Genomic DNA, 14,609 nt, shown 5'->3' with positions numbered 1-14,609 from the left:
GATATCAGTAGTTTACTGTCAGTGCTATCATAACCCGGGGAAATATCTTTTAGATTGATTGACTTTTTGATTGGAAAGTTCATAAACTGAAGAGGACTACGGTTGCTAGTTGAAATCTTGGAGGCCAGAGTTGGACCAACTTCTGAGAACAAGCTAGTAAAATTATTGACAATTAATTGTGGATCAGTGATAAGACCTCATCAACCTTAAATTCATTAGTTAACTGCTTCTATTTATTTATTTTGTTGAGGATACCATTAATTGTTCTCCAAGGAAGGGTCATGTCATTTTTGTATCATTATTCTACATTGTAGCACTGTGTTTAGCTCCTCTGATAATTTATTTCTATATAATTATTAAATGAGCTCTGGCTGACTCATAAAATTTTTAATTGTGGCTCTGGTCCGCTCAAATAATTCCTCCACATGTTCTGGAGTCAAATAAAGAAGTCTTAGTGGGCATAATGCTATTATGTGCTCACACACACACACACAGGCTCACACAAAGTCATTTAACTTGTGGCTTTCTCTTGTGTGCAGCTCAAATAGTGCTGACCTCAGGTGTCCTCATTAGGCTGGGCTGTCGACTGTATTAGACAGAAACGCTTGGCTCTGAAAACTGGTGTCTTACAAGCAGTGTACATGTACAGAGGGTAGACAAGATAACATGAACACCCACACACCAATCCAATACAGTCCTGAAATAGATAATATGTTTGCAAAATATTTCTTCTCTGTTGAGACAGTATGAGAGCGGTTATGATTTCATTGTGTGGTAACTTCTGAAGCCTTATTTAGTGATATTGTTTTAGTGTAAGGGGTGACATGCAAAACACTGCAACAACAAAAACTGCTGCCTCAAAATTTAGCACTTTGAATCTATACCTTTCTGACATCAACTTAAATAGTTAACATTGTAAGCTTCACAAAAGCGGCAAATTTTAATAGATAGCTCTATATTTAGGGCTCATCATCATCAGGTTTTACTGATTTTCACTGAAAAATACCCACATCTTTAAAAAAGAAGCACTCAGGTTTAACATGATTTTCACCTGTATTGTATATCTTCACCCAAAGTAGTTTTCTCTTAGCAAAAAGACACTGTTCACAACAGTTATAGTAAACAAGATCCCGTGGCAATGTCGACAGCTCAGAAAATCTTGCTGGTAACAGAAGGTGAGGAGAAAAATGGGCAGAAAAATACAAATGAGCAGCTGCCTCAAAATATGTTAAAAAACAATTAATGGCTACACTGCCCTGCAAAATGTATTTTTAAAATCTAATTTCCATGTAGATTTTTGTGTTATAGATTTTTAAAAATCAGTTATCAGTTTTTACTTGTCAAAATAAACATTAATACATTTCCAGACATATATTTGAATACAAATGAGCCAAAAATATATTGGATAGGAGATGATGTTTTTGTATTTATCTGGAAATGAGGACACCACATGCAGATTGGTGGACTTCAACTTTCATTTAATCTACAACCTTACTCCCTATGAGCTATATTAGCAGCACTAACAATAACTGGAAAATAAACACAAAACATATCCCCCATAAACATGTAACACACTGTACAGTATGTGCTGTATTTTTGAGTCTGTGTGCTTAAAAACATGCAGACACAGTATTCTTTACACATATACACACAAATTCTTATAAAGACAGACAGTGCATATAGACACACACACACAGTACCTACTGAAGGTGAGCACAACCACTTTCTCTGAATATCTCTATCAAACTCTCTTTCTCCACCAGAATATGCCTTCTTTGTTGGATTACGCTTCTTCTAAAGCGTGTATGAGTGTGGATTTTGTCTGTATGAACAGCAGCAGACAGAAACTGTCAGGGGAAAAGCCAAACTGCAATGAGAATGGATGCAATATGTGAATTCAGGTGTCTCATTGATCCATCAGGGCCTCAGAGCCTATTCAGCATCTCAATTTACCACCATCTCTCCTCACAAGACCACGTCAATGTCAGCCCCTCCTGTTTTACCTGCTCTTTTCTCCTTCTCTGTTCCCAGACTGTCACCTGCACTTCAGATCCACTCTTATTCACTCATTTGCTGGTTTTTGAGTGTCCTCTAAAAACAACTCTGCTGTCAATGTGTTGCAGAGGTGAGAACAACAGCTTGAGGCAAATGAAAGTTATTTAACATTATATCTCAAGTTTCTATCATTTAGTTTGTAAGAGACAGGTGGATAAGAACGGAGAGATGCTGCCTGTAAACCACCCATCGTGCAGTTACACATCTTGAGAGTCACAAAGCAGCTGTGGATCACTTGTGAGCAGAAGTCCTCTTTCACCCCTGATCTGTGTGTGTATGTGTGTGTGCGTGCAGGAAATTACATTTGCTTACACTGCACTGTAGGTCAATAACACTTTACTTCATGTAAATAATACACAGATTTATTGTCTGGTTGCTGCAACAGTGTAGCATGCTTGAGGGTTTTGTGTGTGTGCATGTTTTTCAATGATATTACATTTATATGCTTGTCCGTCCAGCCTGTTCTCACTCCTAATTCATCACCTACTGAAGCTTGGTCAGGACCCCTTGGCGTCACTTTTTAACACCCTGGGTACCCCTTTAGCATCATTTTCAACGTGCACGGCAGTCTGAGAGACGTCTACAGAACTCCCACAACGTCTGAAACGAGCTGTGTCTCAATTTAGGGGCTGCATCCTTCGAAGGACGCGGTCTACAAAGGCGTGTCCTTCATAGTCCACGAAGGCCAAACCGAGCGTTGTTAAATGAGATGGCGGACGGCGGTGTCTACGGAGGATTTCCTATTTGCGTCACTGGCTGCTCCCGCCCTTACCCTTGCGTCACGAAGTGCTGCTCCTGTCACCTAGCAACCCTGACAGCTGCAGATGACAATTGGGACACAGCTAGTAGAAATGGAGCCAGAAATTTTAATTTTATTATTGTGACAGCCCATCCAAGTCCCGCAGCACCACCAGAGACTCCCTGCTCAGCTGAACCAAAATATACATAAACACATTTTCTAAGGCCTAATATTTATAAAATTGAATTCAAGACTTTTGAAGGACCTGCAGACACCCTGTTATTCCATTTCTTATGTACTTTATTTATGTTGTTTATTGTTGTTTTTTGTTATTTTTCAACTAATCTCTCATGTAGAGAGAGGAACCTGTCCATTCTCTTTCTGCTCTCCTCTGCATTTCTGCAATCTCATGTCTTCCTTCATGAGCTGAAGAAGCTCATCCTCTCTCTCTCTTTCTATTTAGTTGCTTTGGCTTCCGAGGACAGGAGGATGCAGTACGGTCATTCTGCAATTGGAACAGCAGCGTACTTGCTGACAGCACCAGCTCAGCTTCAACACAACTACTTAACTGTAATGTTGAAAAAAAAAATCTCAACTCAAAGCTCCACTAACACTTTTTTCTCACAAAAAACAACTTCATTGACAGAGAAATGCAGTAAATTATGTTACTCAGTCTGTAATGTATCTATAATCCAAACTATTATGTAGCTTAATAAAATAAAACGAAATTTTACATGAACATGAAGCTTCAGTTTACATTCAGATTATGTCACAAATTAAAATGCTACGGAGACATTAGAGCCAGCGGCAAATCACCAAAGAGCTGCACAGATCAATTCATCGCATCACGATCGCCCCAGGATGACGACGGATGTTGACTGGCTGATCATCTCAGGAGCCACTTGGCCAGCGGCTCCTAACATGTCCGAAAATGTCAGAGCAAATTTCCAAATAGGTGTTATTTGGATAATTTGACCACATATTGGGAATCTAGATGGTTACTTTCTTGTCTGAAAAAATATTAAAGCTTAATAAAGTCACATATAAATACTCTAACTACAGCAAAAACTAAAAAAATACCTTAGCCTGGCTCAAAATCTCTGCCACATCACTGCAGATTGGTGCAAAATGCATTCTGGGATAGGTTGGGCTACAAAGGATCTATGCGTCAGATCTTTCAAATTTGTGAGAAGGAGGCTGCATTTCTCGGCCGCATTTGATCCGCTTCGAAATGGGACTTTGCTGCAGGAGACCACTGTTCGTTTCTCCTTTCCAACCGCAGTTTTTAACCGTGGGTCGGGACAGTTTTTGACCCAAAACATGACCTTTCCCTAACCCTAACCAAGTGGTTATTGTGCCTAAACTTAACCAGACCTTAACAACAGCATTGTCATACCATAAAACATAATTATTTTTAACAGTGACTGCTGTGACACTGCATGTTGAAAAATTATGTTAAAGGGGTACACAATGCATTAAAAAGTGACGCCAAGGGGTCCTGGTCAAGCTTTGGTATGTATGACGACTTGTGTTGGCTTGTCATACATTAGTATGCACAAAAAAAGAGTGTTAACTGATATTTTTCACACAGAAAAATACAGAATGAGACCAAGTCTGAGTAAATAGATAGATTAGTGTAACTGTTTGAGAAGCATTTACTATGTAAATTATGTAAACAAAGCATTTGCTAGCTTCACTGATTTGTAAAACTTCATTTTCTTAATTTTTCTCTAATGGGTTTATATTGTTAAAAAAAAAACAACATTATAAAGCCAAGGCTCAATGAATTCAATTTCATGGGTATGTTTAGGACGTTTCTCTTATTAAGGTTATTCATGCTTATTTCACTTTCACCAGCTCTAAAAAGCTCAGAAAAAAGAATAGTTCAACAAGTAATGGCGATAATCTTCTGATTTTACGTTCATCTGCATTACTGATCAACTGTGAGATAAAGTAAGACTGTTCACTTCAGCAGCTTGTATGTGACAGACGGCGCCAGACACGATCGAGCGCAATGTAGTGTCGTTAATGTTTGTGTGTCTGCGTGGTTAACAGCCTCGAAGTGAGTGTATTATTGACAGCTGTCACCTTCTCCATGAGCTGGCGAAGTTGTCTGCTGCGTGGGTCGCGGTTACACATGTTCTGGGCTGGTGCGACCACGGTACAGATACACTTCCCATCTGCGTCCTGTGCCGAGCTGTAGATCTGCCAGCCCTCCTCCGGGCTCGGGTACAGAGCCTGCAGAAACATAGACATATATCTTAGACCAAGCAAAGAAACTAGTTGCTTCTGTCTGCTGTTGTTATCTATGCTGCTACCAAGCAGGCCTTTCAAAATGCATGAGGGCAGACAAGATATTTTATTCTGCCAGCATCTATCAACAGTAATCTGAAAAGTGTTCCACCCTTATAAAACATTTCTAAACTAATACATTTATCCAATTCTTCAAAGTGTTGTAGAAAGTGTTTGGAAGAAAAAAAAAAAGACTTTAATACATTCCATATCGTGATTAGTTGCGCCCATTCTGTCACCGTAAGTTAGCTGCAGAGTCATAATTTCTCCACGGCATTCTCTTTCTCTCTTGCAACCCTGTCAAAAGTTACTCTTCCCCAAAGGCAATTAATGGCAATTGATCCCTCCAACTATTCAAAATCACTTGCAGTCTAATTTTAGCATTAGCTGGAGAGCAACAGAGAGAGAGAGGAAGAGAAGCCAGAGATTGACAGAGGTGGTGTTCTCAGCAGTAAAGACACCATGAGAGAGAGATGGAAGATAGAGTCAGATAGAGGATAGAAGAGAGAGACAATACACAGAAACGCTTGCGAATTAAGATAAGACAAGAACATTGGTGGGAAATACACAAAGGGATGAAAAACACAACGGCATGACAGAGATAGAGTGAGAGCTTGATGGTGGATGGAGAAAGACAAACACAAATCGGAGGAAAATGGAGATTTCAAAGAAAGAAGGAAGAAGGATGGATCAGGCCAAGCCGCGTGAAAGCAGAGCATCTAATAAGTTTGGACACAGAGAGGAAATGGAGCTGTTCGAGATCGATAATTCAGCCTGTTACCAGTGGAGGAGGGGTGAGAGTGAAAGGATGGATGTCTCTCTCTGACTAATCCAATCAAAAGTAGTGCTGAGCGCTTGCAAGCACAGACACACGTACACAAGCGGAGGCCTGGCCAGGAGATTCGTTCATTCACACTGCATCTACACACACTCAGCATATAAAGCAAAATGTAATGGGAGAGGGAGCAGCCATTTTAGTGATGAAATTAAAGACCTATCCACATAAGTGGAAGGAAAAAGGCTGGAAATAAAACCTTGTGGCTCAGCTCTGTGCCGCTCTCCTGCCTTCATCTTAGCAATGTTGTGCTGTGCTCTCGTCTCCTTGGGTCGGGAGATCAGATTAAAATGTCTTAGGGGACAGGGGGACTGTGTGATTGGAGTGTAAAGTAGCAACCACCCTGCAAGCCAATGTGCTCACTGTCACATCTTGTCACTCCTGCCAATCCCTTGGCCCCACTCTCCCTTTCCTCTCCTGCACTTACTGCCTTTCCCTCTTTCTCCTTCACACTCTCCGAATGAGTGAATTTTAAATCTTACTTACTCTAAATGCGTTGTGGCAAACAGACTACAGTTATGTGAGTGGCCCTTAAATATGCTGTAATGTCAGCCATAAAAATGACATTATACGTCCCATTATTTTCATATTTTATTTGTTTCATTATATTCAAGTTATATGAAGTAGACTCATACAATTTTAAATTAATACATCTAAATTTAATTAAACCAAGAAGTAATGTTCTATTCCAATATTCTATTCATACCATATATGCATACACTGGTAAGCATCTTTCAGTATGACTGAATATCTACTGTGCACATGAATGAGTCATATAGTGGAACTTACTGGCACTCTGGCTAACTCATCATTCTATTATTCCTGATGTTGATGCATAGATGCAATGGCTTGCACAGTTTTCTCCATCAGTCAGCACCTTTCTCATCATTAGTCTTCTTTCTTTGAGGCAATCCAGCATCAAAAGGCTGTTAGGTGGAAAGATGACAGAGGTCTGCAGAGGCCAAAGTTGTAGTTCAGGAAAGTGAAAAAGAGGCGGTCTCCACATCCCAACCTCTTCCAATTTCTTTCAACTGTCTGACTGTCTATTTCATTCTGCCATTGCCTGGAGGACAGATTCTTTACCTCTGTCTGCTTCTCTGCTTGTATCTCACTCACTGTCAGGACTTCTGATTTATTGTAGCATACGCATGTGAGTGCTCATCTGGTTTTAAGTCTATTTAGTTCTGTGAGCATGTCTACATATCTGCTGGTGTACATGCAAGAACATATGTATGCTTGTACATACAGTATTTACACAATGCATATGCGTACATATTTTCATAATGCATGCTTATTTGCAACAAACCCCTCAAGATGGTTTGTTTGCAAATCCCTGTAGTTGTAATGCATGATTCCTACTGAAGTGTAGGAGAGCATATGCAATAGCTGCTGCGATACTGTGGATGTGTGTAAGATAGGAGGCAACAGCAGGGCACACTGGCTTCTCATTACATTTCATATCCTGCGGTGTTAACAGGTGGAGGTCAGCTTGCCTCAAAATGCAGAATCCACTTAGATTACCCACTGTGAGGGTATGAGCAGCCTCCTGCTCTCAGTAAAAATACCTCCTATCCCTATATGTGGGGGTTGTCTGCCTAAGCACCAGAAAGATACACTTTTGGTTAATAAAAGATTCTTGCGAATGGATGGAGAAGTGTGCATCAATTTTTCATATTGCTATCAGCTTGAAAGGAAGCCACAGTTGTCAGACTGACTTTTTTATGATATCTTTTATAGTGGGCAGTAATATGCAGTAAGTTCAAAATTCAACAAAGTAATATTGGAGGCTCATCAACTCCATTATCATAATGCTTTCTTGATTTTCCAACATGTTTAAACTCACGCTGTGCTCCTCATGTGCTTCTCCAAAGCCAGGGAGTTTTCACAGCAACACATCTTTTCCTCTCTTCATTAATATTTCATAAATGCTGGGCTGAAATTAAGAGCTTATTTGAATCAGTTCCAATTTCATTACCACCCACCTATCCATTCCGCACTAACTTCCCATTCTCACAGCAGCAGTTTAGAGAGCAGGATGGAGGAGGTAATTCTTAAATGGAAATGTCCCTATATGCTTTGTGCCTGAGCCGGTTCCAGGGTGATCTATATATCAGCGCTCATAAGCAACTGATCTCTTGGGGTGCACGTTATATGTTTTGGAGCACTGGCTTATTTATGTAAATATGATTAAGTTCCTCTCTGCAACGAAGAATGGGTCATTGACATTGGCTCATTTAACATAGTGTTCACACAGCCTACGAGATATCTCATTAGTGTAGGAAAAACAGCTTCCACAATATCTAATGTCATTCAGAATTATATTCAGGATATGCTTGTTTGTATATTTGGCAGATCAGGCCACAGAGTGTTATATTTGAGTAGTGATGATACGTAACACAACCTGTGCTATCATCATCATGCTATCAGTGGTGGCTAGCTGGGAGCACTTTGAGTCTAGGGGATAATCCTCTCCTCCCAGACACAGACAGTGGTTTCAGGAAAGAGGAGGCATTCAGTTCACTGTTCCAGAAATTCACCCATTAGATGTGAGGGATGAAATACAATATGTAAGTGCCAGAGTTGAAGCTGTCACGGTCATGGCTTCCATGCAAAAGCCCATTAAGGAAGTAGACAGCAGTAATGAGAACAACAGGAAACCGCAGAGGGCAAGGGAGATGAAAAATCAATTAGGCTTACTCGCAAAAGTGAAAAGTATTCTTTAAGATTTCTGGCTTGAACCTTTTTCACTACCCCAGGGTTCCCTCTGCTCCCATGACATCACATCTGACCACCTCGGCCTCTGAAAACCGACCATCAGCTGCTGACATGTCTTCCAGCCACAACCTCCCATCCTCCTTATAGAAAACTGATAAAAGCAAGAGTTACTCATAGACCTATAGGCAGAAAGGGAATGGTTGTGGTTTGAGAAAGGCTAAAAGAAAAAAGAGAGGCGGCTCTAATTTCCTCTAGCTTAGTTCAAATGCTGCCCACATACAAAGCTGATTGACAACTTCAGTTAAATCCCTGCTGAGCGAGGGGAAGAGGAGATGAGAGGGTGTGGTCATTACTAAGCTAAGAAGTAACACAAAATGCTGAAAATTTCTCTTCTTTCCTGTACACTGCAGACAAAACAGATCACATTCCCCCAATTAAGTATAGCCAGTCACTCATACTGTGTAGTTTAGGGGCAACAGTTATGCAAACTAGCTAACTAACTAACTAATCAACTTGTGCCATTACTTGAGCGCCTCTCTGTGGTGCAAAGAAGCTCAGGACTATTGTGTTGTTAATCATTAACAAAGTTCAGCAGGATTATCCAATTATACATTATAGCTGGTGGTATCAGTGTCGAGAGTTGCAGGATGGACTTCCTCTGGCATTTCATTAGACCAAACCTGGAGCTGGCTCCTGTAAAGTCAGAGCTAAATGAGGTCATAAATCTACGGCTCCCTACTTTATGAGCATGACAGGAAGTCTATTATAACTTTCATAAGCAGCAGGCAGAAGGTGCAAACAGGCAGAGGCAGGCACGGGGCCTGAGATATGGAGAGAGCTGTCTGCCACACTGTGAACTCAGCTCGCCATCACCGTCTGAGAGACTGCAACACCATAAAGGACGGAAAGAGAGAAGCCTTTTGAGAATATGGGAGGCATCAAGGTGAGACAGTCAGAGATTCAAGATAACAAAGTAAGATGTAATCTATCTCTTTCTTCCATTTCCATCCCATAACAACAATGCCGACTTTGTTTATCAAAGTTCTGCAGCTTCACTTTCTGTTCCCCTCTCTTTCTCTCTCTCTCTCTCTCTGCAGAATAATGTTTTCTGCCAGATTTTAACTTCTCTGAATGCTTGGCCCCAGCAAAGTAGAAACATCTGTTCCTGTTACACAGAGCTTGCAGGTCTATACTACGGCCAAACAATCGGATCACATTTTTCAAAATTACTGGGTACTGTTGGAATTGAACACACACAGATAAACATGCAAATATGCACTCCCATCCCTCAAATGATCATTCAGTGAATCCTCAATGCACAGACCAGCTGCTGGCCTTTAAAATAAAACTCATTGAAGACTCCCAGTGAAATCCCTGGTCTCTCCTGCTCCCGAGGAAAACCGATTACCACAATCAGCACAGCATGGTTGCCAGTCAATAATATGACTCATAAACTCATCATGCCCCTCTCCCTGCTGCATCCTTTTTCCTCCCTACTGCCTCTCACTCTCTCCCACTCCATCACTCCCCTGACTGCCACCTCTCCGGTGTGGTGTCCTGCTCGCTTTCCATCTGCAGCTCACTCATTCCAAAACCGGATCACACTCGAATGACAGAGGGGGGTGGGCAGATGCGTCGAGCGTTTTTTGAAGTGGGGAGGGCTTCAGTTAGAGAGGTGGAGAGAGAATGACACTCACGAGTGATCAGCCCTTACAAGTGAGCAGGGACAACTTTATACTTTTTGGATTAGGCTGCTAGCACCATGCCAGGTGCCATGGTGAAAAGCATTTTGCATCCTCTCTGCTGTTAGATGGGTACAAGAAAGCTGTATCACGGCTGGTGCTAAATAGAAGAGGGAGGCGAGAGTGGCAGGGTGGCTAGAGTGAGAAAACACTACATAAACTGTTAGAAAACAGTCAGCGCTTCATCGGAGGAAAATATGGATTGCAGAAGTGTGTGAATTGTAAGATCATCAAATTGCTTTTGAAGGACAAAGCAATGATTTGGGCTTAAGTTCAGTTGTTTGGAATTACACTCTCATATTGGCAAATAAACCATGTCAAAAACCTGATTACTAATCCAACTATAGAGCCTGGGATCAATACTGATTTGTACACAAGCTATCACATAATTAGTTAATGTATCAAAACAATTTAAAATGATATTACTTCACATCCACACTGCTTCACAATTACCAGCCAGTAGAGGACACCTGTCAGGGTCTGAACTCAAATAGATTTGGGTGAAGGCAGCATGATAAAAACATTAAAGTGAAGTGCTCAAATAAAAATCTGCAGCAGCGTTTAATCTTTAATCCATAGCCAAGAATCGATCTTTACAATCTGCTTTACTGGATTGCACAGTGGATGTAATAAAGTTTACAGTCCCACACCGTGACAGACAGACGCTGAGTGACCCCAATCAGATTCTGAGCTCTGGCTCTTTGTACACTGCCATTTGTTGTTCCATGCTCCCTTTTGATGGTGAGAATATTTTCTTCACTCTTCTGCCTCACAGCTTTCTTATTTAATATATCAAAGGGAGAGTCACCACACAAACACACACACACACAAACACGCATTGATATTCTGTCTGTATTGCAGTATTGCAGTATGTGTATATGTGTGTACAGTACACACACATATACTTGCATTTTATAGCTTTTATAAATAAGCTATCATATGCTAGTGCTCCTTTACTTGAACACTGCATTTACTGAACACGCTATCCAGACTGTGAGAATCAGCAAGTAGGCAGATACTGTGCTTAAGTGGTTTAGGTTTTTCTATATCTCAAGACTTTCTATTTTGAGTTTAACTTGTAGAGTACAGGAGGGCTCAATTCATGGACCAGTCTTATAGTCTCATCATATATCATGCCACTGAGAAAACTTGTTTGCTCGTGTGATGTCTCTTTTCACTTTTATGCCAATGACACACCAAATTGCTCAATTTCTCATTCCCAATCTCAGTGACATTTAAAGACTGACCATATAACCCTAAATTATACAGACAATTTACACCGGATGGCTCAGAATTTACTCCAGCTAAATGCATATAAAATTAGAGTTGTTATTTTTGGTGATTAACATTTAAAGCTAATTCATCAGTCTCATGATGACTTTTACTCTACTAGATTATAGGTATTCTCTTTGAATTTAGCTTTGAGCATCATTAAAGAACACACAGGGTGGTATTCCACTTTAGAAATATCACTAAAATCTGACATTTCCTGTATCCTTTGCCACACTGAGAGAATTATTCACTCGTGTAATGGCCTACTTATACTACCGTCATGCACTTGTAACACTGTTAAATTATTTCAGAATTTACCTGGAAGACTGTTGACAAACACATCAAAATAAACTCTTCATATGTCACCTGTGCTGACATCCTTACATTACTTGCTTATACATTTGACATCGAAATTATTTTCATAATACTGAAGACACTGCACGGTGAAGCATTTCAGAACTTTTCAAACCATATGTCTCTTCACAACCCCTTGGGTCACCTTAGAGATTTTAATTGTCCCAACATAGATCAAAGACTAAAGAGGACTAAACCTTTGCAGTCAAAGCCTAAACCAAGAAACAGTTTTCCTGCCAATGATGTAGTTGAATCTGTCAAAATGTTCCTATGAAGACCTACGAAATCACTTTTTTATCCATGTCTTTATACCTACCAGACTATAACTTAATAACTCAATTTTATTAATGCGAAATTATAGCAAAATTCACTTATATCATCTATTCCATTTCTTTTCTTGCTGATGTATTTTACATACAGCACTAATAACAGTGCTGCACAGTGTAAACACTGTTTTTGAAAAGTGTAATACATTATTATTTTTAATGATTTTTTTTATTTTCTGTATCTGTGTACATTTTTTGTTCTAAATTTTATTTGTCTGTCTATATTATAATGCATAAAGTGTAAATTTAAAAAAAAGAAAAGTGCAATACAAATATAATTTATAGATTAATAATGAATTTCTTATAATATGATTATAAATAAGATTTTGTATTTTGTACAGCCTGGCAGGTCTACAGCTTATTTTGCTTTGACCATAGCCTCACTAGTCCCATGTTAAGTGTTAGAGTTCCAGGGTCTCTTTCGCTCATTAAGAAACATGGTTTTGCACTATCCAGATGTGCACAAGCATCCAGGCAGTGTTGTGTTCAGTGCCATCGCAGAAAGTCCCATATAAACTCACTCAGCTGTGTTCTTAGATCAGCTGGTTAGAAGACAGGCGCAGAAAACAAGTGAAGCAGACTTTGAAAATTGCTCTGAGCTGGGAGAATGTGGGACGCAGCATGCATGGGTGCCAGGGCGGGGAGCAGCCATGCAATAGCCACTGGCATACTAGCACCAGAGTGTCACAAGACCATAGTTAGATTGTCTTTGATTAGAGCACTAAACATTTTGTTAGTCATGACTGCTAGATCATCGCAGGGAAATGTCTCATTAATAGTGATGGGTCTTTGAGGCAAGGTTTTACATCAAAGTTTTATGCACTACCATTGTTTATGAGGAAAGAATATTCCCGTCTTAAAGCAAAGACATTTCCCATCACAATAGACTGTTATATTATAATAATTCCTGGCACCATCAAACTGGCTCATCAGTTTTGATGAAACTTTGATGACATGAACTTCAATTGCAGCATTCCTCCTCCACTGGTTGTGAATGAGGGTTGCCTCAAAGAAAACATCCACTCATAGCTATGTATAATTTCATCATATCCAGTTGTTTGAAATGCAAAATAAGACTTCCAGTCATGAGTCTCGATTAGAATAAGTTTGCTGAAAAGAAACCTGGCAACATTCTTTATTCCTCTTGACCCTGAGCAGGATAAGCGGGTATAGAAAATAAATTGATGGATTATGCAGGCCATACCCCCCCCCCAAGGGAAATGTGGGTATTCAATGGGATTATAGAGTTTGAGGCTGTAAATAATTCAAACATGCCTTATACTCTGACATTGTTAGAGAGATTAGATGATCATTTTACTTTGATGATGTACTCAAAATGACCTGCCAAGATATGCACAAGTTTTAGAAAAGACAAAGAAAAGGCTTTTAGCTAAAGGCGCTTGACATTTTCACAATGGTAACACTGTGCTAAGGCGCCTTTTTCTGCACCGAAATTATCTCAACCCCACACATCACTGCAAAATTAAGGAGACATAAAGTGGCAGATTGATGTTTAAATGAACTATTATGAATTATAAAAATCCTCTTCAAACAGATGGACCTTCACCCTTGAGACAAGAATGCCTAAACACACTCAGAATACATATTTAAACACACAAACATACACACGCACACACATCTTTCCAGATGGTCACAGATCTCTTGGGACGTTCAATTTCATTCCATCATTTTAACAGACCAGGGCATTTGCTTAATGGGTAAGGTGCAATAAAACCACACTCAGGATAAAGGCAAAGGCAATCATTAACCGCTGATAAACAAGAAAGTGTCTAATTCATTCCTCAGCTTGATATTTCTCATTGTCACTCTTGCCTCCCGTTAGCACACTGAGACAGACAGGCACACGCCACAAAGAACTTTGACATTTGTTCAAACATAATACCTTAACAAAAAAAACTTAACCGAAAGTGCTTTTTAATCACGAAACAATTCCAACAGCCTTTATAAACCTACATGACCTCCCAGTATGAGGTCAGTGTGTTTTATTTGAGGAGAGGAAGTCTCAGAGGATTTAGAGACAAACAGAACGAGGGAGGAATAAGACATACATGAAACTGTAATATTGTCTCAACCTCCCCGTCTTCCCCATCAACTCTGAATCTGAGAACCATCCGTCCCACCCTGGAGGTGACTGACAGATGGGATCAGCCCGAACATCACTCAGAACAGATCCCTACCTCCCATCACCCTGGCAAAAACATATGATTTACCACAGCCGTCCACACTGCATCCGCTGCCTCTCACCATCACTCACGGTC

General features: G+C 40.1%; 1 protein-coding gene across 3 annotated transcripts in view; it reads right to left on the bottom strand.

Annotated features, from left to right (window-relative positions):
* olfm2a (olfactomedin 2a) overlaps window positions 1–14,609 on the bottom strand; it is a 51,709-nt gene that overhangs the window by 14,049 nt on the left and 23,051 nt on the right. For 2 of the 3 annotated variants that reach the window (XM_042393025.1, XM_042393024.1), the window contains exon 2: window positions 4,883–5,032. In XM_042393025.1, the coding sequence (XP_042248959.1) occupies window positions 4,883–5,032 (150 nt within the window). Of the gene's footprint in view, window positions 1–4,882; window positions 5,033–6,710; window positions 6,761–14,609 lie in introns of those variants that run through there. The other variant, XM_042393026.1, reaches the window with a different exon arrangement.

The sequence above is a fragment of the Thunnus maccoyii genome, chromosome 18, assembly GCF_910596095.1.
Source record: "Thunnus maccoyii chromosome 18, fThuMac1.1, whole genome shotgun sequence".
NCBI lineage: Eukaryota > Metazoa > Chordata > Actinopteri > Scombriformes > Scombridae > Thunnus > Thunnus maccoyii.
This window is presented reverse-complemented; position numbering and strand designations above follow the sequence as displayed.